The 25,465-nt window shown below is 38.7% G+C and overlaps 1 protein-coding gene across 4 annotated transcripts in view; it reads right to left on the minus strand.

Annotated features, from left to right (window-relative positions):
- Positions 1–25,465, minus strand: part of LOC138758705 (insulin receptor-like) — a 229,785-nt gene that overhangs the window by 34,074 nt on the left and 170,246 nt on the right. For all 4 annotated transcript variants that reach the window (XM_069928030.1, XM_069928029.1, XM_069928032.1 and 1 more), the window contains exons 4-9: positions 17,295–17,437; positions 11,650–11,794; positions 9,102–9,316; positions 4,636–4,762; positions 2,519–2,763; positions 431–598 (exon numbers count right to left, since the gene is read on the minus strand). In XM_069928030.1, coding sequence (XP_069784131.1) covers positions 431–598; positions 2,519–2,763; positions 4,636–4,762; positions 9,102–9,316; positions 11,650–11,794; positions 17,295–17,437 — 1,043 coding nt within the window. The remainder of the gene's footprint in view (positions 1–430; positions 599–2,518; positions 2,764–4,635; positions 4,763–9,101; positions 9,317–11,649; positions 11,795–17,294; positions 17,438–25,465) is intronic.

Below are 25,465 nucleotides of genomic sequence, written 5' to 3' on the forward strand. Positions count from 1 at the left end.
TGGCCCATCATGTCCCTGCTGACCTATTTTTACCCATCTTCACTAATCTCATTTGCCTTTGTCAGGACTGTATCCATCTATGCCTTGCCTATTTGTGACTTTCAAATGTAGTGCCTACGATTATGGAGAGATATAGAAGACTATCTGCACACAGCAAGCTCTGGCAATGAGTGAAATAAATAATATTTATTGTAGGGTGTTGTTTGTGGAATAAACATTAGCCAACTCAACCAGGAGCCCTTAGAAATCAAATACTGTTATGAGAGGTTTATTGACTTTTAATAGGGACGACATAAACTGACAATGCAGCTCGACCTCAGTCCTGCAATGTTACTGCTGTTTTAAAACCTATAATGTTGGTCAGTTAGTATCCAAGCCCAGGAAATGATCAAACACACAACACTCTCTGACTATTTAAGATGTCACTTACCCTTCTGGCAATAATCAAACTCGTATAGCTCACTGTCTTCTGGCTGCTGTTGCCAGAATACCACATAGTGGGTGATGTTACCATTGGGATCTGTTGGGGGTTTCCACTTCAATATGATCTGGGAAGAGGAGTTGGACACCGATATTGGATCCAGTGGCACTGAAGGAACTGGAAGACAGAATAGCGACAACTCAGAATCCTTCAAGTGAATGAATATGCCAACAATGGTGAGGAAGAAAACTTTCTGGTCTTCCCTGTACATCTCACACAGAGGTTTAATTCTTCTGGTTCTGTTACCACTAACCCAAACATCATAACCCCAGAAAATTCAAACAGCCAAAAGAGCAAGTTCAAAATTTGTTTTCTGAGAAATGAACAGGAGTATAGTACAAAAATTATCTGATTTTTTTTTGGCTTTGGTTGTCCACATGGACTGGATTTCAAGGGTTACATTATGTCCACAAGCTGCAGTTTGTATTCTTTCTCAGTACCACTCTCTGAGAAAATCAAATAGAACCACAATGTTGGGATAGAATTGGAGTTATTTTGCATCTGACACTGAAATTCCTTTGATTGGGGGGGGGGACATTTTAGAATAGGAAAAAAAAAATGCTTGCTGTTAAAAGCTGCTCTAAATGTTGTTCAGCAAAGTTGAATGCGTGACAGATGCATGGGGTGCAAGGGTCCACCGTACAAGTGAAAAATAAAACACACTGCAGATGGTGTAAATCTAAACTAAAAACAAAAATGCTGTGAATATTTCCTTCCCACATATGTGGTCTGACCTGCTCAGTAATTCCAATATTCTTTGCTCTTATTTTGTGTTCATTACGTCAGACTCACAACACTCACTGATGTGAATTCAAATCCCATCAAGGCAATGGTGGACATTTAAATAAGAGTTAAAAGAAATAAATTGGGAATAAAGCTAGTATCAGAAATTGTGACCATGAGCTACACGACTATTGAAAAATCTATCTGGTTCTCTAATCTCTTTTCATTCATTCAGGTGGCTTGCCATTGGTGTTGGCGATCATGTCTCTCCATCCATCACGATCTCTGACTCCTCCCCCTCCCCGAATTGTACTTGTTGCTCCCCCCCTGTTTCTAACCACGATGTTAATCCATCTATCATTTTCATTCCCTGTCTGCCTCGGCTTCTTTTTCCTTCCAGCTTTCCAGTTGTAACTAAATGTTCTAATGTATCTCTTCGCATGATGTGTCCAAAGAATTTTGATTGCTGTTTTTTGATTCTTTTAAGTAATGTACATTTTTTAGCAAAGTAAATTTGCAGTCCTCATCACGAGCATTTATTTGTGACTCAAAACCATGAAAGCTCTTCATAATTTTAAATGGCTGAGCAAGCCATTTAAATCAATATTCACAATAAATGTTTGATGATATGAATTGCATCCACACACGAGGTGTGGATGCAATTAATAAGGTATTGTAGAATTGTTATTATTTGCAGGAATACCTGTTCATCCTCAGGGATGAGGAGGATGTGCTCCCTCTCCAGTTCCAAAGGACCTGAAGTGGGTTAGCTAAAGGGTCTTAGAAGGATCTATTGACTTCATCACGGCTGGAGCATGTGTTGCTTACTGGAATGGTAGATAGAAATGATCAGACAAGGCCCTGGTCCGTTGAACTAAATGGTAAATTGGTGGGTCAAACCAAATGCTCAATTGAAAGGAACATTTTTGAAAATCCACCTTTTGAAATAATAACAAGCTGATCTATTACATGGACATGAGGGACAGTCAACAGCAATATTTTGTGTAAAGGAGAATTAATGTGAGGAGAAATGCAGATATATTTGTGTCCATTTTGAAGTCAAACATTCTGCCCTGTTAACTCACAATTTTATACTATTTATCAACAAAAGGCAAAATTTACAGCAATTTGGAAGTTGGGAGGAGATTGGAGACATGCTAAACTGTAGTGCTACTGTGCATCCTTTGAAGAGAGAGTACATGTGAAAGCTTACATTATTTTCATTATGAAAGTGGACAGAGGAACTTGAAATGAACGTGAGTAAAAGTGATGGACAATTACAAAATTAGTTATATATGTATAATTGAAACATACTGCCTGCTGTGGTGCGAATGTAGACAATCTCACTTTTGGCTCCATGATTATGCCTCTTATCACTTATTGTGAGTAGGGTCTTGACAAAGATGGCATACTGTGTCCAGGGTTTGAGGCCAAGAAGCAGTGTTCCTGGATTAACCATTTTCCCATCCGATCGCACAGGTGGTTCCACATCTACCACCTTCCAACTGTTTGTTCCGCAGGCATCCTGCCCTTCAAATTCGGTCACGTTCTGGTAAGGGCTATTTCAAAAATACACAAATAGAAAGACAGACTCAACCTGCTGCTGACAAGATTTTCTGTGCAGTATCAAGTTACAACAGGGAAGTTTACCAACGGTAATTAGTCCTGAGACGGTCATAGTGTGCTATACACTGCAGTGTATTGAAGGTACTCCCAATAGGTGGGAAGTTCCAGAATTTTGACCCACTGGCTTTGAAGCTAATATTAAGTTTGATATTATATGATTTGATGTATTCTTATATGCTAACACTCTTTATTCTTCTTCCTGATTGTTGTTAGTCTTGTTTTAAGTAGAAACAGTTCTTCCTCTGGGAAGTACACACTGCAGATCTTGTACACCAAATAGATAAGAGGGATGGAGAAGATACTTATAAATAGGGCAACTTGATCTGGAACCTGTGTGGTTCTTAAGTGGTATTGAAGCTACACACAATGACAAGTACATTCCTTCACATCATTTATATGCCTTATTGGAGACTTGAGTTCAATTTGCCACTTGCTACTAAATAGCCAATCTCTGATGTAATAACCAAGGCATTTATCTGGTAAGTCTTGTATGGTATGTTTAATTATTATTATACATTCAACACAGTAACAGTCCATTTTACCCCCAATTAACCTACATCCCCAGTACATTTTGAATGGTGGGAGGAAACCAGAGACCCCTGTGAAAACCCAAGCAGGTGCTGGGAGAACGTACAAACGCCTTACAGACAGCACAGGATATGAATACCAGTCTGGTCCTGATTGCTAGTGCTGTAAAGGCGTTGTGCTAACTGCTAATTACTGGTGACTAAAACTTCAATCAGGTTAATTACAGGAATAATAAAACTTTCAAAGTATATTTTTGCTTTTTTTTGAAGCTTTAACCATTGAAATTTCTTATGAAATCTTTTCAGCTTTATTTGTTGTGCTAATGTTTATATGGGTTTTCTGAGTTGATGATGTTCCATGCACTTACATCCTTGTCTACATTTCATGTTTCAGACACCTTAGGGAACTACCCCATGCATCCTCTAAGCTGTACACACTGCAGCTATTATGCAGTGTTAGCCATTGTACCATATTCAAAAGTTGCTACTAATTATTTTCATAAATTAAACTACAGCACAGAGCTAGAGGAGACTCACAATCCTGTGAACAGTTTATACGCATTCACATATGGAAAATGAATTGAGAAAAACATATACATAATACTTTTCTGTAAAAGCGTAAAAGTTCATTTCAAATAACCTTTTCTCACCTATTAAGGTACCTATCCCTTCCCTTGTCATCCAAATCCTTGCATTTTGCATCAAAGGAAAATTAAAAATGAATTACAAATAGGACGAGTTTAGCAATTTTAAAAGATGGCAGCACTTGAGAACAAGAGCTGTTATTACTGGCAATATGCTTTGAAAAGAGCACGTCACGTACCAGAGGACATGCATTTAAGGTGAGAGGGAAAAACATATCTATGTGTGGGGCAAGTGGTGGATGCCTGGAATGGGCTGTCAGGGGTAGTGGTGGAAGCAGACAAGTCTTCATCACAATTAATATGTGACCATGAGATGGAGATGAGATGGAGTCTTCGATAGACACATGACTAGGCAGCAAACGGGAGGAATATTCATCACGTACAGACAGAAGAGATTTTGTTTAATTTAGCGTCATGTTCCACGCAAAGGATTGTGGGCAAAAAGAGCCTGTTCCTGTTCAAAGATGATATCCCCTCCTCCTTGAATGTTAAAGATCTCAGAATCTCCCAAAGAACACTCAACATATATAAAGATCAACACTCAATTAAATGAGTTCTGTATAAATAGTACATTCTATCTAATAATTTTATGCAGCATGTATTCGAAATGCAGACAGCTTTAATTGATACTTACGCTTCTTTGTAGAATACCATGAAACCCAAGAGATCTCTGAAGTCTGGTGGCCAAAAGGGCTCCCATTTCAACACAATCTTATCAGTTGCAGTTTTATTGGAAACAAACTTCAAGAGCTGGGTTTCACCTAAGCAGGGACACGAAATTCATGTCAAGCATGATCCTGGTTTCACCTTAACACAAAAGCTTCCAAATACAGTATGCATAGTCACTTGATAAGAAGAAAGATGATAACTCAGCAAAGCAGGAGGAATGGGGTCAAAAACTGATGCAAAAAAAAATAATTAATGCACTTGCTTTCCAAAAAAATACATTAAGGTATATTAAGGGAGGAGAGATTAAAAATGAACAAACATCATTACTTTTATTTATATCCCATCAATTGATAACTAACACCCAAAGGAGAAATTATAGGATAGTTAAGATCAGGTGGAAAATCTGGGAGAACTAATGAACATCATAGCATTTACTACAATTGAACCTCTATGCCCTGAGCCTCAACAAACAACTCATTAGTCTGTATTACGTCTGTTTTGGGGGGTCATTAGAAAAAGTAACTGAAGGTGAATTTGGCGTGCCATAAAAATTAAAAAGGGCAATCTCTGGGCGTAATCATGGTCACAAAACCAGATTACCTGGTCACATATTGCTGTTTATGGAAACATGCTGCACCCAAAAGGGCTGTTCCATTCCTCCACAGTACAACAGTGATTATAACACTGTTGATTTGCAGCTGTGCTTGTTGACATATATTTCATTAACCGAATCAATCACAGACTTAAATCCGGTAATGGAATAGATTGTCAAGATTGCCCTTTTCTGACTTTTTCAGGAATCATGGCCAATATTATATGCTGCAATTTGGCTCAAACCCAAAAGTCATTGTAAAATATGCTATCAGCATAACATTTGGAGGAGCAACACAATTAATTGTGCTATTTATTTGGTTTGATATGACCCAGGAGCAGGGGAGTCAGAGACTCCCTAACTTCTGAAATTTATCTCACATTCATATTTCAAAGCAAGATCTAGAAAACGTTTGAGTGTATTTGGTTCCTTACATTGAAAGTCCCTCAACTCTTGTCCAGAGATGTAATCTCCTGTCGTTGGGCCCTCCCACTTGGCATTGATCCCTCCCAACAGGTATCAATCTAGCCACTTTCCACAAGCTACTATTTTCTTTGGAACTTTTCCAATGTCAATGGCTTAAAGCTCAGCCTTTGATCCCTTTAACCAGCCTTGCTCATGTTACTATTTTTCTTCTTTATTTATTTTTCTGGGGATCTGAATATTATTGGGAAAAAGCACCACTCATCGTCTATCACCGAATGTCCCCAAGAAGATTGTGGTGATGAATCCTCTTGAGCTGTTCTTCTGTTTGGGATGATCTTCATAGGCTTTAAAGCCATTGACAATACTAGGAGCAGATTTGCATTTGCAAATGGTGTGGAGGGATGGGCTCAGTAAGTTTGAAGATGACACGAAGGATGGGGGAGCAGTAGATAGTGTTGAAAGTAGTTATAGGTTCCAGCAGGATACAGACAGGATGCAGAGGTGGGGAGAAAAATGGCAGATGGAGTTCAACCCGGGTAAGTGTGAGGTAATGTATCTTGGAAGGTCAAACATGAAGGTTGATTACAGGGATGATGGTAGGATACTTAAAAGTGTGGAAATTGTGGTCCAAAACCATAGATCTCTCAAGAATGCCAGGCAAATTGATGGGATAGTTAATATGCTAGGCTTCATTAATTGGGAGATTGAGTTCAGGAGTCGTGTGGTGATGTTGCAGCTCTATAAATCTCTGGTGTGAGACCACACTTAGAATATTGTGGGGAAAAAAGGTAAAACCATAATGCTGGAGAAACTCAGCTGGTCAAACAGTGTACGTGATGAAGCAAAGATAAAGATACATCACCAACGTTTCAGGCTTGAGGCCTTCATCAAGTATGAACACAAAGTGTATTTCTTTTTACTTCAATCAGGGTGCTTGCAGACTTTCGTATTTTACTTAGAATGTTGTGTTCAGTTCTGGTCATTTCATTACAGGAAGGATGTGGAAGCTACGGAGAAGGTGCAGAGGAGACTTAACAGGATGTTGCCTGGATTGGAAAATATGTATTTTCTCTTTGGAGCGAAGGAGGATGGGAGGTGACTTAATAGAGGTCCACAAGATTATGAGAGGCATAGATAAGGTAGACAGCCAGCACCTTTTTCCCAGGGTGGGAGTAGCAAACATCAGAGGACATCTTCACAAAGTGAAGAGAGTAAGGATTTTGGGAGACATAAGGGGTGTTTTTTGTTTTGCACAGAGTTGTGGTGCCTGGAATATCTTGTAAAGGTGGTGGTGAAGGCTGGAACAGTACGGTCATTTAAAAGATTCTTAGACAGGCACACAGTTGAAAGAAAAATAGAGGATTATGAGGTATATACTACAGTCACTGTATACTGGTGGTGGAAGGAAATGATTATTTATAGGGGTGAATGCGTACCAACACCTGGTCAGTGTGAAAGGGAATCTCTCTGCCAGCACCTTGATTCATACCAGAGCTCCACCATATGCTGTCTTTGAAGCAGGCAAAGAGCTATAAAATTTCTCCCCTAGAATGTGCATGTCAAGGTCTGAAAAAGGACCTCATCGAGGTTGAACAAACATATATAGGAACTGGGTGCTCTTCCCCAGCACAGAGGATGCTTGTCTTCATTAGCCTGAGCATAGGATGTAAATGCAGGGAGATCATGGTACAACTTTATGAATTAAACAGTGATTTGGCCACAAATGGAATATTATGTTCTGGTTGCCAAACCATAAAGAGGATGTTATTGCACTGGTGAGAGTACAGAGTAAATTCACCAGGATGTTGCCTGAGATGGCACAATTCAGTTATGCGGACAGACTGGCCTGGTTGGGTTTGTTTTCCATGGAGCAGAAGAGGCTGAGTGTGGAACCTCAGAGGTATACAAAATTAGGAGAACCATAGAAAGGATAGTGAGTTATAAAAGCTCCCCATGAGAGATTTACCACTTTATCTACTTGTACTACCACCTTCAAGGATTTTTGACTTGTTCACCAAGATCCCTTTGTACCTCAATACTCCTGGGCTATACCCTACCCTTTTTAGAACCCCCTAAAATGCATCATCTCACACTTCTCAGGATTAAATGTTGACTGCCAACTCTGCCCAAGTAACCAGCTGATCAATATCCTTCTGTAGCCTAAGATTATCTACTTCACCATCAATAGTCCTGCAAATTTTGGTGTCATCAACATGCTAATTTTAAATATCCCACAGTCACATCTAAATTGTTATGCGTATAGAGCAAGCAACAAAGGTCCCAACACCACAGCTGTACACTCCATCCCAGTCTTGGAGTTATGTTCTTTACAACTTGGCCAACTCAGTTTGCGGTGATAGTTAGCTAGAGACATTGAAATCCTCCATCCAGACAACATTCTATGCTTAGTTGTACAACAACTAGAAGCACAGATTTTTCAATTAAGGATGGATGATATTATGGATGGATGATGCTTCTTTGCCTATCTTTGATCATATGCCATGACACTTCATAGGTCAGGGGTCAATATTGAGGACTCAAAGGGTGACCTGCCCACCTGTATTTCACTGTGCTCCATTATTGGTCTCAAGTTCAGAAGGCCCTGGTTTAAGGTGAGAAGTAAGAAGATCAGAGGAGATCCAAGGAAACTTTTCCCCCCACCCCCACTTAGAAGTTGAAGTTTGGATGCCAAAAGGTAAAGGTGCTATGCTTTAATGTAACATAGGTTTCAGTACTTTTTGTATTGCTATACGAGATTTATTAATAATTTTTTTTATTGTTAAGGGTATAAGGTAAAGGTTCCATTATTGTCACGTAATACTACATTTAGAATGTAACGTAAATGAAATTCTTTAACTTTGTCTACCGTAAGGAAGATAAAGAGTTGCCATTTTTTCAAGCACCCCTCTCAGAAATGAGGCCCCAGTGAGGAACAAACTCATGACCCTTGGTTTAAAAGGCCAGTGCTCTAACCACTGAGCTACTTGGAGCCTTATGCACCTACGGAGCATTTATTTGATAAAACCAATAAAAATATTGAAAAAGTTTGGAATTCACTGTCTGAGGAGGTAGATAATTCCACAATGTTTGACCAGCTTTTGGACAACAGCACTTGAAATGCTAAGACATAGAGGGCTATGGGCCAAATGGGATCAGCATAGCAGGTAACAGAAGTTCAAAATAGGAAAATGGTTCATTTTTGTGCTCTGTGGCTCCATGCCTCATGTCTACACAACTTAATGCTCCGAGGTCTTGTACATTCCAATGGTGATTATGTAACATAACATGTCAGTATTATAAAAATGTAATACTTGCACTGTCAACCACAGAAAGACAAAGAAACCATTCATTATTTAGAGTGCGATTATTAAACAAATATTCCTACTCCTAAATTGATGATTTCAAAATCTCACATGATGCCTGGTCTCCATTAGTTTTTTGAGCAATATCCATTTTTTGCTGCCTCCCTTTGGTTCCTGTCGACAACTCCATCTTGTATATTTCAGACAGGCACAGCTTTGGGTTAAAGTGGAAAAACATCTTGCCCTGGGCAATCGTCAGGTTGTGTTTGTCCCAATCCCATAGCTGTTGGAGGTTCTGATTGTCCAATACATAGAAGGAATAATTCCTAGTTGTCAGATACAAAAACAGAAAAGATATGGAAAGTATAGTTAAATTCTCAATTAAAGTGAAAAGAAACATTTTTTTAAAAAGCACATTGTTTTTTTTTTAAACTTTATTTATTCATTGTTTTAATGAATAAAAGAGGACCCAATGTGGCGAATAGCTATGCAAACCAGGAATGTCTTTGATTTAATCTATTTTTAAAAAAAAATGAATATATTCAAAAACTCTCTCCCTAAACCATTCAGGTTTTCCATCTCCCGCTTCCACTTCAAGATCCTTTGCAAATAAAAATCAATTTTCATGAAAAATTTTGCATTATCCCTGCAAATATCAATTTTCTCTAGATTAGTACACATTCTGGACCACCAACATATCAATGAAACACTTTAGGATATAATCACAAATTAATACGGGGCCAACAACTCGAGTGCGGGTCATTTACGGCCAGGGAGAAACATGTTTTCTTAATGTACCTTCTTTACATCATTATGGATGAATTAATTAGCTGAATAACTTTGAATCCATATATATTCTTCTCCCTTGGTTTCAGGTAGTTTAAAGTATGACGTGTACCATTGTTAGTACACATACAAGAATGTGAGAAAATAGCACCAAGAGAGACCACGTGGTCCCTCAAGCCTGCTCTGCCATTCAATATCATTATGGCTGATATATCCCAAACCTCAATTCTCTCTGCATCAGTTGTCAGCTCTAACCAAAATTTATTTACCTCAAACTGTAAAAACTTCTAATGATCCAGTCTCTGCAACTCCCAGGAGTGGAGAATTCCCAAGATACACGGCACCTCAATTTTAAATAATAGCTCCTTGCTTTGCATCTGATTCCCTTCATGCTCTCGTAAGATCTCAAATGTTTTAAATAAGGTCACCCCCATATTCTTCTGAACTCCAAAGTAAACAAACTTAACCTGTTTAGCCTCTCTCAGCATGACAATCTTCTCGTCTCTGGAATTGGCTTGGTCAATCTTTTTTGGACTAACTGCCATGCTACTATATCCTTTCTTAGGTCAGGGAACAAAGCTATGCTCAGCATCAACTCATACAAATACAATAAAACATTACGACTTTTAAATTCTGTCTAAACCCTTTACAATAAAAGGCTAATAAACTATTTACCTTTTTAACTATTTGCAGCAACTTCCTGTTAACATAACATTGAGATCCCTCTGAACTTAATTTATTAGTGGTCTCTCGATTTAAGGGCAGCATGGTTCGCATAGCCATCAGTGTAACACTGTTACTGCGCCAGCGACTGGAGTTTGAATTTGGCGCTGTTTGTAAGGAGTTTGCACGTTTCCCTCGTGTCTGCGTGGGTTTCCTCCCACACTTCAAAATGGTCAATTGGGTGTAAATGGGCGGCGGAGGCTCGTGGGCCGAAAGGGCCTGTCACCGTGGTGCGTGACTAAATTTCAATAATCTGTCTTTTGATTCCTCTTAACTGAAATGCGTGACTTCACACTTTCCTACATTAAGTTTCATTTGCTAAGTTTTAATAAACTGTATTCAAACCATTAATATTCCACTGCAGAATCACAACATTCTCCTCACAACTTATCCTTCCACCTGTTTTTGAGTTATTGGCAAACTTGGCTATCTTGCGTTCTGCTCCCTAATCCAGCTCATTAATGTACGTAGTAAATTGAGTACCAAGAACTGATCACTGGCATTCTCTATTATTTCCATCCTTTCCACCAAATAATCCATTCTAGCACACAAGATCTTAACTCGTGAACCAGCCTCTTATGTTGCAACTATACTCTGGAAAACTAAATAGCTCACATCTACAGATTACCATCTATCGAATATAAATGTTAGATCCTCAAAGAACCCTAGCAAATTTTTAAAATATAATTTAACTTTCATTAAACCGTATTGAATTTCTTTGATTATATTAGGCTTTCCTAACTGATTAGCTATTTATTTGATTATTGACTGCCAACAACAGATGTTAAACTAACTGGATAATCATTTCCTGCCTTTGTCCTTTCTGAACATCTTTACTTATTGAATGACTGCAATAACATTTTGAAAAAATAATAACTGTCAAAAACACATTGTTGTAATTCTATACTTTGGGAAGAGTTTGCAGGAGGGAAAACATGTCTGTATTCTCTAAGTTCCATGGAATAAATAAATTGTAGTCAGACATCTTCACAGATGAACTGCTGTTGGTCATTTACTTTTAAATGGTAAATATTGCAATAAGATCCACAAAGTTAGGGATCAATAAGAGGGAATGAATACAAAGAAAACACATTTGTACACGATGTTCGCAAGCACGTATAACCGTGGCAGCACTATTCCGACGACTTACCCAGGTTCCAGATCTTCACCTTGGATCAAATGCAGACTGCGGAAAAAAGATAGTGACACCAGAGCATAGGAGCTGCGGATCTTCAAGTAGCCAGTAATTATTTCGATCAGACCCAGATTTGCTTCCAACTCTGCTGCAATGTTGGCTGAAAAAAGTAAGCAAGAGAAAACACTGCTGCTACATCTACAAAATAAACTGGAAATGGCATAGAATTGCCAGGCTTTGAAAGAAGTATTATACAATGCTAACACATAAACTGCCCATTCTTTAAGCTAGTTCCTTTTGATAACAAACAGCACAAAGGATGTGTACAATGAGATGCTCATGTAGGTAGAAAGAACAAAAACTTCGAAGCAGTAATTCACGTTGGCTGCTGTGTTAGGAGTGTTGAGGTGGCATGGTTCACACCAACCTTATTATAGCGAAGTGTGACAGAATATAGACATGTTTTTGGGAGATAGATTGGGGCAGGGTTTGTGAGTGTAGGTCACATACAAATGCTTTAAAACAGATCTTATTTAAAATACTGGAACTGTGCCCCATGCTAGACATATTGGGGCAAACAGTCTTTGTAGAAGCTTTGGAGAGTGCCCAAGAGACTTTACTAATGGATTGCTGTTTACAAAATGGCAACAGATGAAAGAGCTTGTCAGAGCGCAACAATCTGGAATGGAACTTGCTGTTCCAGGAGGATCATGTGGTTTTGCAAGCAGAGAGAGTCTAACAGGCTTTCTCTGTGTGTGTGAGAGAGAGAGAGAGAGAGAGACAGAGACACACAGATCACTTCTACAATGTTACAGTCAGGAACAGCAACTGGGACTGGAACAGGACAAGCTGGCAAGTTTGTGGAAAACCCCATTTGGAAGACGGGTTGTCAGTTCTTAGTTCAGCTTGGTCAAAGCCCTTGTGGTTCATGCAAGAGGAGAGGACTGGCTGTCTAATGTTTCACTTGGAATAAGGGAAACAAAAAGGAACCCTGTGGTGACCTGAAAGAAAGAGGTCATCATCTGGAGAACCCTGAGGGGGCAAGTTTCTTCGACAAGACACTGAAGTGGCTAATTTAAAAAAAGGAATCAGTTGTGGGTGTCCAGTGTACAACTAATCTCTCAGAAAACTGACATGAACCTTCCTGAGTGGTGACCAAAGCCTGGTGAACTTTATAAATGTTAAATTCTGTACGCAGCATAAGAATTGCCTGCAACAAGTGAACTTGGAGGAATGAGAAGTGAGATTGGAATGTGAATTAGAGAACTGTTCTGAACTTACACACACATCACATACACATGCGCTTAGAATTAGAAGGGGGTTAAGTTAGGTTATTTAAGTCAATAGTGATAAGCTAAAGTGTGATTCTGTTTTCATGTTTTAAGAAAATTAAAAGCAACTTTTGTTTAAGTAACCATTTGTCTTGGTGAATATCTATTGGTGCTGGGTTTTGGGGTCCTCTGGGCTCATAACAGTAGCGACCCGGTTTGAATCGAGTGCTGTCTGTCAACAGTTTGTACGTTTTCCTAGTGTCTGTGTGGGTTTCATCTGGATACTCTGATTTTCTTCCACCCTTCAAAACGTACTGGGAGTTGTATGTCAAGTGAACGGAATTTATTTATATATTGTTTACATATTATGTACAAAATTATTTTATATAATATGCATATAATTAATATATTATAAATTATTAATTTATAATATAATTATCCATTATAATAAAAATATTTTAAAATTCAAAATATAAAAATTAATTTTTATATATAAATAATAGTATAAAAATAATATTCAGACGGCATAGGCTCATAGGTCAGAGAAGCCTGATATCATTTTTAAAAAAGAGTTTGACTGGAGAAATGAATAGGAAATAAACAAGAGCAAAGGGAATGAGATGATAGAGAGAAGTTTAATTTTGCAGATTTTTACTAGCATCCTAAATACACGTTTCTAGACAGCAGGTTTTTAGTGGATTGAAACTACTAAATGAGATAGCTTTGATTTAGCTATGAGGAGGATTCAGAGAATGTTCAGGGAGATTATAGACAGGTGAACTGAATGAGTGAGGACAAGGAAAACAGAACAATGTGAGATCTTTTGAGATTCATTAAAAAAAAGAAGTAATTTTTGAAATGGTGAAAGACAAACTCACTACTGATCAGAGGGTCTTTGTTAACATGGAGGAACAGTAAATAGTTAGGAAGGCAAACAATAGGTTAACCTTTATTGCAAGATAAAGCTGTCAGAGTAATGATATCTTACTAAGTTATGAAGGCTACACTTAGAATACTGTATACAAGTTGGGCCAGCTTACCTAGAGGAAAAATAATTGCAAAAGTAGTAATACAAAGGCTCGCCTGATTAATTTCATGGATGGACAGCTAATCCTATAAAAAAATTAAATAAATGGACCTCCATTCTCCCCTGTTTAGAAAACATGAATCAGGAGTCACAACCTCATTCATTTAGGACATTAAATTTGTTCACCAAGAAGGGACAGTCATGATCTTATTGAGTTGCAGAGTAAACATAAGGAAGGGGCTGTTTAGTCTATTCTGATTTACTTACGTTCTTGCTCATTTGATGTCTACCTTTAGTCTATGAAGATCAGTTAACTCCAGGGAGACCAGTGCCGAGACTTGGTCTGTTTGGTTCAGCTATTTACTGGTTGGTAATCAGGGAGAAGTCTATTTACTTGTAATCAAAAATAGGTGATCCAAGGTCAGCATGCTCCATGCGGAAGATGCAGATCACACTTGTGACTATTATAAACAGCAATTCCCATGCTAAAAATTTGTAATAGCCAGATACAGATGTTATCGTTAGAAAATATAATGCCGACATGCTGCTCTCGCATTCCTCTTAAACAGAACAATGCCAAGCCAAGGTAGCAAGTCAGCTCTGAAAGTAAGGTGTGCAAAATGTGCAAAACCCAACATTTATATAAAAAAATACAAAAATGAATTAGCTACAACTTCAGATTTAATTATGTTTCACCATAGTCTTATTCAATCTTGATCATCTCATTTGAAGTAAAGGGGATAAGTTATAAATGGAAGGTTAGCATGAGTTCAAAAGAGGCAAATGATAAAATGGGACCTCAAAGTGACAGAAAATAGAAACAGGATAGAAAAATAAACTTAGAGCATTGCTTTAAAAATAAACTAGATGGGAATTGGATAAACATTGAGAAGAAATTGTTTACAAAGTGATAAATATGTGGAATGAGCTTCAAGTTCTCCCTATGTGTTCTATAAAAACTGGCTGCTAATTCACGTTCAGACATCAGAGGGTGCTTTCAGACAACAAACCTTTCATCTGTAATAGTAAATGGTATTTCAAAATTAAGAGATCAGTCATTGATCTATTTCTTTGCTCAAAGGGCCAAAGGATGAGGAAAAGCCATATTTTTGACGAGATGTTATTCTTTTGGTACCAGAGGTCACACAAAAGAGCACTGAATTTTGGTTGTGATGCTCTAAAATCATTTCGCTTTTGCCATTCTGTTCAACCGGCTATTCCAAAAATTCATCACTCCACATCAACGAGTTCTTACTTGACATTAAATTATCTGCTTTCCTTCCTGGTTTATTTAGCTGTTTTAACTGCACCATTGGATTTTATATTTCTATTGGGTCCCTCTTTACCAAATCTAAGGTTTGCAATACTTTCCCTCATTATTAGTTAATTGGTGAATTGATTAGGATGCCCACTTATACATAATAAATGTTCATAAACCTCTACATGTATTTTATAGTGCTGGCTATCCATTCAAGAAGAACAAGTGCTTCATTATCATATGTGGGCATTAAAAGTATATAATTTAGTCGCCTTCCTCTGTCCCTTCTCTAGACTTTCCTCTTCCATTTACTTACCGTTAGAAGATGCACAATTTTTCAACTAATGCGCCATATTCAATAAAACTAATGAGAAATCTTTGACAGCCCAGCAACACTATCAATCAACATTCTTAGCAAATCTTTCATTGCAATCTTTCTCTCTACTGCTCTCCCATTTTAACATGGAATACATGATCAGTTTCATACTTGTTTCATCATTATGTCATTAAATTAAGTGATTAAATACAAGGACATTAAAATATAACAAAATGCCAATGAATGACATAAATAGTTATTTGTTAAGGGAAACCTTGTCTATGATCATTTTAAGGTACAGTAATGGCCCTGGCACTATTAAAGCAAGGACTTTTGCTCTCTTTTCATTTTTACATTGCTGATGCAGATAAGGCCTCCATTTCATATTGCTACAAATTTCTCCAAAGCTTGGGTGGTATAGGAGACGCAGCGGTGAGCTTAAGGTATCTTCTATTTTAAAACAGTCTGTAGTTTCCATAGCAATTTGCACCACTCCAAAATAACCTTTCACACTTTTTTCTTAGTATAATGGGAGACATAGAACACACCTAATCTGTCTTACTCAGTGCCCTCTTTCCTTCCTGCCAATGTTGCTCCCCCTTCGCATTGTGCAGCTCTGCCCTGACTCTTCTCTGAACCCATTGCATACACGTCCAGCTATTCCCTTAACAGCAAGGTACTGTGACTCCTTCATGCAGATATCACAGCCCAGGTGTGAAGCAGCAGGCACCAAAGAAATCAAAGTGTAATGCTGAATATCCACCCTCCAAATCCCAATGATTCAATCAATAATTTTTGGGAACATGGCACTCAACACTAAAGTCCTGGTTTTAATAGTCCTGACTGTCTTTTCAATGCTTTCAGATTTTTTTTTAAAAAAGTATAAAAATGAATATCTGTGTGTTAGGAATAATTAGAGCTTTCAGTCCAAGACTATAATTATTGTTTAGCAAGACATTCAATGAATATGGAGAATCCAAAACCAGTATGGCCACAATTGTACTAAAACAGTAGAATGGACTAAAGGGGCTGAGTGGTCTGTTCTATTTCTCTCTTATAATTACTGCCTTAATCTCATAATGGGAAAAGCTATGAAGCTTTGTTACTTAAAAAGTGGAGTTTCAATCGCCAATTGAAACTTTTGTTGACATTAGAATTAATCTCGCCAGTTGGAAGGAAGAGAATGATAGCACAGATAACTATCAACAGGACATAACCAAATTAAAATTTGACAAGTCACGAGAAAATTGAATTATTATGCCGATGCCTTTGGGGGTTTGAGCTAGTGGAGTTGTTCTAGTGGACCGGTGCGGACTTGAAAGGCCGAAATGGCCTGTTTCCGCTCCGTAAATGGTTATATGGTATTTTTATGAAAGGAAAATAATGGCATCAAGAACAACATTTCTGTGGGAAAATGTTAGTTTCTTCCAGTCATCTTCTTCCAACAAATAATACGCAGTTCAACTATACCATTAAGGTAATGCACATATAAGTCAGAAGAGGAAATGTGGTCCTCAAAAATTGCTTTGCCCATTCTCTCACCCTGAGGCATATGAATTAGAGAAATTCAACATGGTGAGATGGAGGCACAAGAGACTGGAAATGTTGGAATCTGGACTAAAAAACAAACTGCTGAAGGCAAAGGGCTGTTTTTGGGTCACACCCTGCATCTTAAACATCGACCAACCCATTGCCTCCACAGATGTCGCTTGACCCGCTGAGTTCATCCAGCAGTTTACTTTTTTTTAAACATCCCGAGGGGACCATGCACAGATTTCCCAAACTTACTTCCTCCGCGGATATTGATGACCAAACTGCCCTTGATGATGGTGCAGCCTCGAAGGTCCTGAGCAGCTGTTACGGATTCTATAGCTTTGACATTGACGGAGCAAATCTTTGGACACAGACCAGTGCAAGGTGTACAAAGGAGGCTGATGAAGAAAACAAATATAATTATCACTAGTCACGGCAAGTACACAAAAACAGGTTTAGTGTTATTACTCCCAAGCATATTGAAGAGGGATAATTTGTTTGCTTAGTTAAGTCATCTCATTCTTTAACATGGCAGGTTCTGAATTTGTACGGGTAGTTGTGGGTGTTTCAGATCTTTTTTTCATCCAGTACTGTTCACCCATTGAAAATGTTTTCCTGTTTCTAATGGGGTCACAGGGGTCTTTTAACCCCTGTGGGCCTTTTAATTTCCATTTGCTGATGCAGATCATCTGCCTTGACTTTTCCATTCCTCTCACCTTCTCCAAATAAATGCATCAGTTGAATTCTCCATCAAACCCACAGACAAGGAAAGTGCTGTTGTGGTCTGGAAGACCTCCTTGCAGAGGCTGGATCAGGCCAGCTTCTTGCACATTCCTCTGTAAGGAGTTTGTACATTCTCCATTCTCCCTGAGTGCGGGTTTCCTCTGGGTGCTCCAGTTTCCTCCCACCATCCGAACGTACAGGTTGAAGGTTAATTTGGGTGTAATCGGATGGCACAGGTTTAAATGGCCAAAATTGGCTTTTACTGTGCTATAAATAAAAAAAATTAAAAAAATTTAAAATTTAAATTTAAAAATTTAAATACAGTACAGAATTTGTACTGTCAAGCACAGTCAAGCTGCATTGTCACCATTCCATTCAAATGTTGGCACAAGAGAAACAGCTGCTAACTGGAGCTTTGCAGTCAACTCCAAACACCAGCAAGACATTTAAAATCATGGTAGCTATTCTGGGTGGGGTGGGGTTCCATGCTGTGCTTTCTATTTAGCATATCCAATGCTTTGAACAGATATCACTAATCATGGGTCGGCTTAGTGTTATGCTGTTACAGCACCAGCGATCAGGACCGAGGTTTGAATCCTGTGCTGTCTGTAAGGAGTTTGCACATTTTCCCCAGGTCTACGTGGGTTTCCCCCAGGGCTCTGGTTTCCTCCCACTATTCAAAACATGCCGGGAGTTGTACATTAATTGAGCAGCATGGACTCGTGGGCCAAAAGGGCCTGCTACTGTGCTTTATGTCTAAATTTAATTTAAATAGTAGAGGTTTCTGGTTTTGCTTATATGCAAAAGACCGTTCTCACAAGAATCCAAAAGACCATGAATAGTTCAAGGATGAATAATACAAGGTGATCCAAACTGTAAATGTAACAGCAAGTACCAAATCAAGGAGTATCAATTCCAAGAGTCTGGTGCAAAGAACAAGATATCCCCAAGAAATAAAGGATTATATACAAATATTTCTCTCAATCCAGTGACTCGAACAAAAACATGTAGACTGAAGCACTTTCCCGTTGAAGGAGTCCTCTTTCTGAAGAAACACTGAACAACGGTCCCATTCAAATCTTTCAGAGACAATGTTCCTTTGTCATTTATTTTGAAGTACATCCATCAGGAAAATTGTCTCTCAACAAACATTGCTAAATAAGCCTGGCATCACAGTGCTGTTTGTGAGAGCTTGTTGCACACAAATTGGCTCTCATATTTTCTGCACTACAACTACACAAATCAACAGTTCTTGTGAAATCCTGCGACTTGCTTTTATTTTGGAAAAAAAGGCAAAATAAACGCCTGTCTTGAATTTCCTTGGCACCTTTTAGAGGTGCATTAACCTTCATTTTATGAAAAGCCAATGTCTGTTCTGGTCATTAGCTTGTAGCTCTGTGACCAATAATACCCACGGTGTTTGGCAGTACAGGAAGCAAAATAGTCTCCTTTGCTCAAATGCCAATGCAAATTCTGTGAAAAAAAAATTACATCAGAAGCTGAGTTCAGGCCAGATGGTAGAGCAGAAATTAGAAAAGGATGGGATGGGCCTCTGTTTCCAATTTCATTTGCACAATAAACTGGCCTCCATTATCTCAACACTTCTTGTCATCACATAATGGGCTCCATTGCTTCCCCACCCTCAGCCACAGGTCCAAATGGACCTCCTTATGATGGATTTATTTTTACATTTAGAGATATAGCACAGTAACAGGCCCCTCCGGTCCATCAGCCTGAAGACACCCATGTGATCAATTAGCTTACTAACCCCATATGTATTTGGAATATGGGGGGGGGGGGGGGGGGAACCTATTGGAAATGGGAAAAACACACAAACTCCTTACAGACCTCAGCAGATTCAAACCCAGTTTGCTGGTGCTGTAATAGTGTTGCGCGAACTTCTATGCTAACAGTTCCAGGATTAGCAGTGATATTAAAATGTAGTTTTTTTTTATGTATATTGATACCAAAGCTTGGATAATATAGAGCATACATAATGATTTACACTTCATTAATTCAATGATCATCCAAATATATACCATATAAAAGTCAAATTTTTAAGACTATTTTTTAATGTTAAATTTATGGGGTCAACTATTGCATGGATGCAACTTTTGAGGGGCTGAAATTCACACTAGAATCCAAACTACCATATCAGTAGCAAATGTCCAAATGATCTCTAAACAAATGAAGAAAAAAATCAAAATGAATTAAAAGTAATATGGAGTGTGCATCAAAATGCACGTCCTACCAATTAACCAGAAGAGTAATAAAACACATGTCAGCCTTGTGGAGGCTGAAGTTGGTGTGGGAACTGGCGAAGAAGTTGGCATGGATGCTGGAACGGGGAGGTTGGGACCAAGGTAAATATCTGCATTGTCGGAGGTGTGAGGAGCTCTGGGCTATGGGTGTCTGGGACTGGATGGGAAATCCACTTCGAAGGTGTTGCGAGCTCCAGCCTGCGGGTGGCTGGAGCCAAGGTGAGAGTTGACCTTCACATGAGCTATATGGAAAATACCAGATTTTTTGGCCAAAAATAGGGGGTTGACTTTTACATGAGATCAACTTTTACATGAGTATATATGGGTTTTTTTTAAAACATGCCATGAAGTACTTTTGAAATGTAGGCATTTTTGTCAAGTAGAATAGAGCAGCCAATTTACACAAATAAACTCTCAGAAATTATCAGAAAATCTGATTGAGGAATATTGATGAAGGAATACATTTGGCTGTGACACTGAGGAAAAGAACACCTGAAATATAAAACATGGGCAAAATATCTACTTGGAAGATGGTTTAGTAACTCCTACAAAAGCACTTCTTCAGTTCAGCTTTAGAGAATTAGCCATGCTCACATATTGAAGTCCCTAGTGTGGAGTCGTAATCTTTTGATTTAACAGTAAGAGAGCTGTGTAGGACACAGCATTACCAAAATAAGGAATTATCTTCTCTGATTCAGTCCAAAATCAGTCAAGGATAATGCACAGCGACATAATATGCTTTTAATGAAAGAACATGAGAATCACAGAAAAACTTGTCCCATCAAGTTTATATCCAGGCTCATCACAAAAAAATCAAGGGAAGAAATTTTTATTGAACCAAAGGTGATAGCTAATTTCTAAGGATGTGTAGAATGTGTGGTTCAAGAGCTAAAGGCACCACCTTCCAACGTTGAATTGAAGGAAGGGAGAATAAAAGTCAGAATGTGAAGATGAGGTTGTCAGGGGCAAGATCAGGGTGGTGCTGGGAGTTGAAGAGAATTGGTTTGAGGCTTAAAGTCACAGATTCAATTATTGTTCAGTGTGCTTTGGAGCTGAATGCATTAACTTTGATGCAGTTGGTTGGGTGAGAGATCAATGCAAGCCTCCAGATTGATGTTTGCTTTGACAACACTGCAAATTATACTGAAATATTAATAATGATAAAACAGGAAACAAAGTACCATCTTAACATCATCGGTGATTCATTTTAGAAACAAGAGCAAGATATTAACTGGCAATTAACGTCACCAACTGGTCAACAAGCCTCTGACTGTGCTGTAGCCAAATAAAAAAGTCTAAAAAAAACTTGATTATGTAAGTAAGCAAGCTTGCTCAACAGATCAGACCTGTTCCTAAGAAGGAGATGGTTCCTGTATGACGTACACAAAAGCAGATTAAACAGTTCGACAGTTATATCCTTCTTAGGAAGTCCCCCAGGATCGTTGATAACTTGCTTCCAATGCAGTTCTGAGGTGTACAAGACTCTGTGCGCAAATTCATTTAATGTGGGGTGGCCCATTGCACATCGAATTACCACATGGGCTGAACAGAATGAAGTCTCAGTCCAAGAGCAAGGAGGCAAGTAGGCTCCACTGCACACACTTGGCACACATTCTTGTGAGACCACAGCAATATAAGTGGAACAGCACCAAAGAAACTGAAGCAATACAAATTCAAGTATGGAATTGTTACCTGGATAGGTCCAGGAACACAATCAATTATGTTAGTAAAATAGATGGAAATCCACACCTTGGGTTTATTTTTTAAGATCATCACCAAAACCATCTCTTGAACCAATTTTTAAAAAAAAATTCACCACTGTTCTCCTAATTCTCTCCTATTTCACTAATGTGCCCATTTGTTTTTACCCAATTTTTGTGAAACCTTTCACTGTTATCTATATCAAAGGCACCACATCAATACAAATTGTTGGTTAATTGTAATGTTCAAAATGGTAGAGAGGGCTACAACATCATTATCAGTCGGTTTTTTTTGCATATAGCAGTTAGTCAAAAAAATTAAGACTCAAAGGGATCTACCAGATTATGAAATGCCTATCACCATTCTTTCTCTCCTTCCTTCCATTAGAAAGGTAGAGAGCAAAGTCAGCCAATTAGCTAATATCATTTTGTTGAAATTCATCACCAATGAACTTCATGGCATTTCTGAAACTAGTTAAAAGTATATCCCTATTTTAGATGCTGCAACAGCACTTGGATTGAAGAGAACAATCGTGCACTCTGGCTTCATCTTTTCTCATTTGTTGCTGAAAACCACTAATACCGACAATTCCAAGTCAACCCCTACCAACGAGATGGAGAAGTTCTGTTGCTCATGTCTACAGTAGTTCTGTTCTTTTCATTCAGCTATGCTTTTCAATAAATATTGCGTCCAGCTAATCAAAAGCACAAATTTAAAAATTCTTATTCACATTTTCAAATCCTTCCATAGTTGCCTCGTCCCTCTTAGCCCTACTCCAGTTTGAGAAGCCACTGCGAAACCTGTCATCAATTCTGACTTCTTAAATACCCTATGGGTATTGCTAAATGCTGGATTTTGTGATTGCTTGAGACTTTCTCTTACAGTCCCTAATTGATACACCTGCATTAAGAATAAACAGTTTAAAAGACAAAAATATTGTACAGTACTTGCACTGAACAAACTTCACTTGCATGAATAAAAAAACCAAGCATTTTACTTTATTTTCAGTCACATTCTTTGAAAACATTTAACCATTGCTTCCTTCCCCTCCACGGAGTCACCCGAAAGACGAACAATAACATGATAAATAATTAACCCACCTCCCCCAAACTTACAGATAAAGCCTCTGACCGGAGTGACTCTAACCTGCGCGACGCCATTGCAGTTTCACACAAATTTATTCAAACAGCTGTTATGAGCAAAGTACCACCAAGGCACTTCGCTGGCTGAGTATTTGCTCCCATCTTCACCAAAGGTTTGTGCCACTTCAGAAAATATATATTTTACAATTTTAAACTTGCGTTTTTTAAAAAAACAATTATTCTTATTTGCTTTAATTTTTATTATTTATTTTTCCTCAAATTTTTTTTTTGTCAGTTGCTTGAAGCTGCCGGTTGCTTGAATTCCAGATTCACACTGAGCTAGAATGATTTTACTGCATTCAAAATTCAGCTGGCAGTTGGTCCAAAAATTCCCTTTGGCTTTTTTCTTAAAATATGCCCCTCTGGCCTAACATATTCTTACGTGGCTGGTCAAGTTTTTAAAAGAAATAACTCCAGTGAAAAGCCAAGGCATATTTAGGAACATAGGAAGTAGGAACAGCAGTAGGCCAAAAGTGGCCCATCGAGCCTGCTCCGCCATTCTATAAGATCATGGCTGATCTAATTTATGACCTAACTCCACCTACCTGCCTTCTCCCCATCTCCCCTAATTCCTCTATCAGGTAAAAATTTATCTCACCGAATTTTAATTATGTCTAATGAACCAGCCTCAACCACTTCCCTGGTTAGAGAATTCCAAACATTCACTACTCTCTGGGGAAAACTATTTTTCATCATCTCTGTCCTAAATCTACTCCCCCGAATCTTGAGACTGTGTCCTCTCGTTTTAGTTTCCCCGGCCAGCTCAAAAAACCTTCCTACATCTATCCTATCCATACCCTACGACATCTAAACTGCCACACAACAGCGAGTCGCTATTGGGCTTATTTTAAAAATATTTGTAGTTATTTGAAGTGAAACAAGGAAGTCTGCAGACACTGTGATTGTAAGCTATTACTCAAAAATGCTGGAGAAACTCAGTAGTTCCCGCTGCATCTACAGGAAACAAAGATATATAACCAATGTTTTGCGCCCTTCAGATTTTGGAATATTGTTATGAGGAAGATGCTTAACTGCAGGTCTTCCTCAGCAGTGTAATTAAGGTTATAGATACCACACATGTTCACTGCCAACAACACTCTGATTAGGCAGCAGGAGATGACCATCATGGAATCAAGTAACCCTTACTGATGAGACACCTATTTAGATGGATATTGGCAGCTGGAGGCTGAAGTAGAGCATCAACAGCTGCCAAATAAAAACTCCAGCCCCAGCTGACCCAAGATACAGATGATGCATATCACTAATTCAAGCCAGACCTCTGCATAAGGCAAGCATACGTTTGGCATTCTGCATCAAGCAGTATAATGATAAAACGTAGTGCAACCTGACACCACTATGATAACATTGGGTAGCAGAACAAATTTGAGTCGTAGTGGTAACTGTAAAATAGAAAGGATTATTAAGCACCATCTGTGCACCAACAACTCCTATAATCTAATGAATATTCCAATGCCCAATTTGCCGAACTCAGGATGGTCAACTTGGCAACTGGATTCAGTCACAAGTTAATGTGACTGGATGTTTATCATTCTAGCTCAGTGTGCACAGTACAGGGTCAGACATATCAGAGAATTTAAATTTCTGAATTATTGTCACAGTACATACATGACATTATATATAGAACCCTGACATTCCTTTCTCCTGCAGTCACAGCAGAATTACCACTAATGGGTAGTGCAAAAAATTAACCTGTACACAGTGTAAACAAATAAAGAACTGTAAACAGATAATGAATGTAAACAAACTGGCTGTACAATACAGAGAGAGCAAAAGAAAATCAATAAAGTGCACAAGTAAATGAGTCTCTGATTGAGTTTGTTGTTGAGGAGTCTGATGGTGGAGGGGGAGCAGTGTTCCTGAACCTGGTGGTGTGAGTCTTGTGGCACAGATATCTCTTTCCTGGTGGCAGCAGCGAGAACAGAGCGTGTGCTGGGTGATGTGGATTGATTATTGCTGCTGTCCTCCGACAGTAGTGTTCTTTGCAGATGTACTCAATAGTGGGGACAGTTTTGCCTGCGATGTCCTGGGCTGTGTCCATTATCTTTTGGAGGCTTTATGCTTAGGGGTATTGGTCCCCATACCAGATCGTGATGCAGTCAGGGTTTCTGGTGTCATACCAAACTTCTGTGCTTTCTTCACAATCCTTTGGTTTGCTGAGTCCAGGAAAGATCTTGAGAAGATAGTGACTCCCAAGAACCCTAAATTTACTTACCCTCTCCACCTCTGATTCCCCAATGATCACTGGATTGTAAACCTCTGGCTTTCCTTTCCCAAAGTCAACAATCAGCTCATTAGTTTTGGAGACATTGAGTGCAAGGTTGTTGTTGGTGCACCATTCAGCCAAGGTTTCAATCTCCATCCTGTGTGCTGACTCGTCCCCATCCTTTATACAACCCAGTACAATGGTATTGTCTGCCAATTTGTAGATGGTGTTATTGTTGTACTGAGCTACACAGTCATACATGTAGAGTAGAGCAGGGGGCTAAGAGCACAGCCTAGTGGTGCACAGTACTAATGAAGCTTGTGAAGGAGATGTCCATACCAATCTTCACTGATTGTAATCTGGAGGTGAGGAAAT

The sequence above is a fragment of the Narcine bancroftii genome, chromosome 3, assembly GCF_036971445.1.
Source record: "Narcine bancroftii isolate sNarBan1 chromosome 3, sNarBan1.hap1, whole genome shotgun sequence".
Taxonomy (NCBI): Eukaryota; Metazoa; Chordata; class Chondrichthyes; order Torpediniformes; family Narcinidae; genus Narcine; species Narcine bancroftii.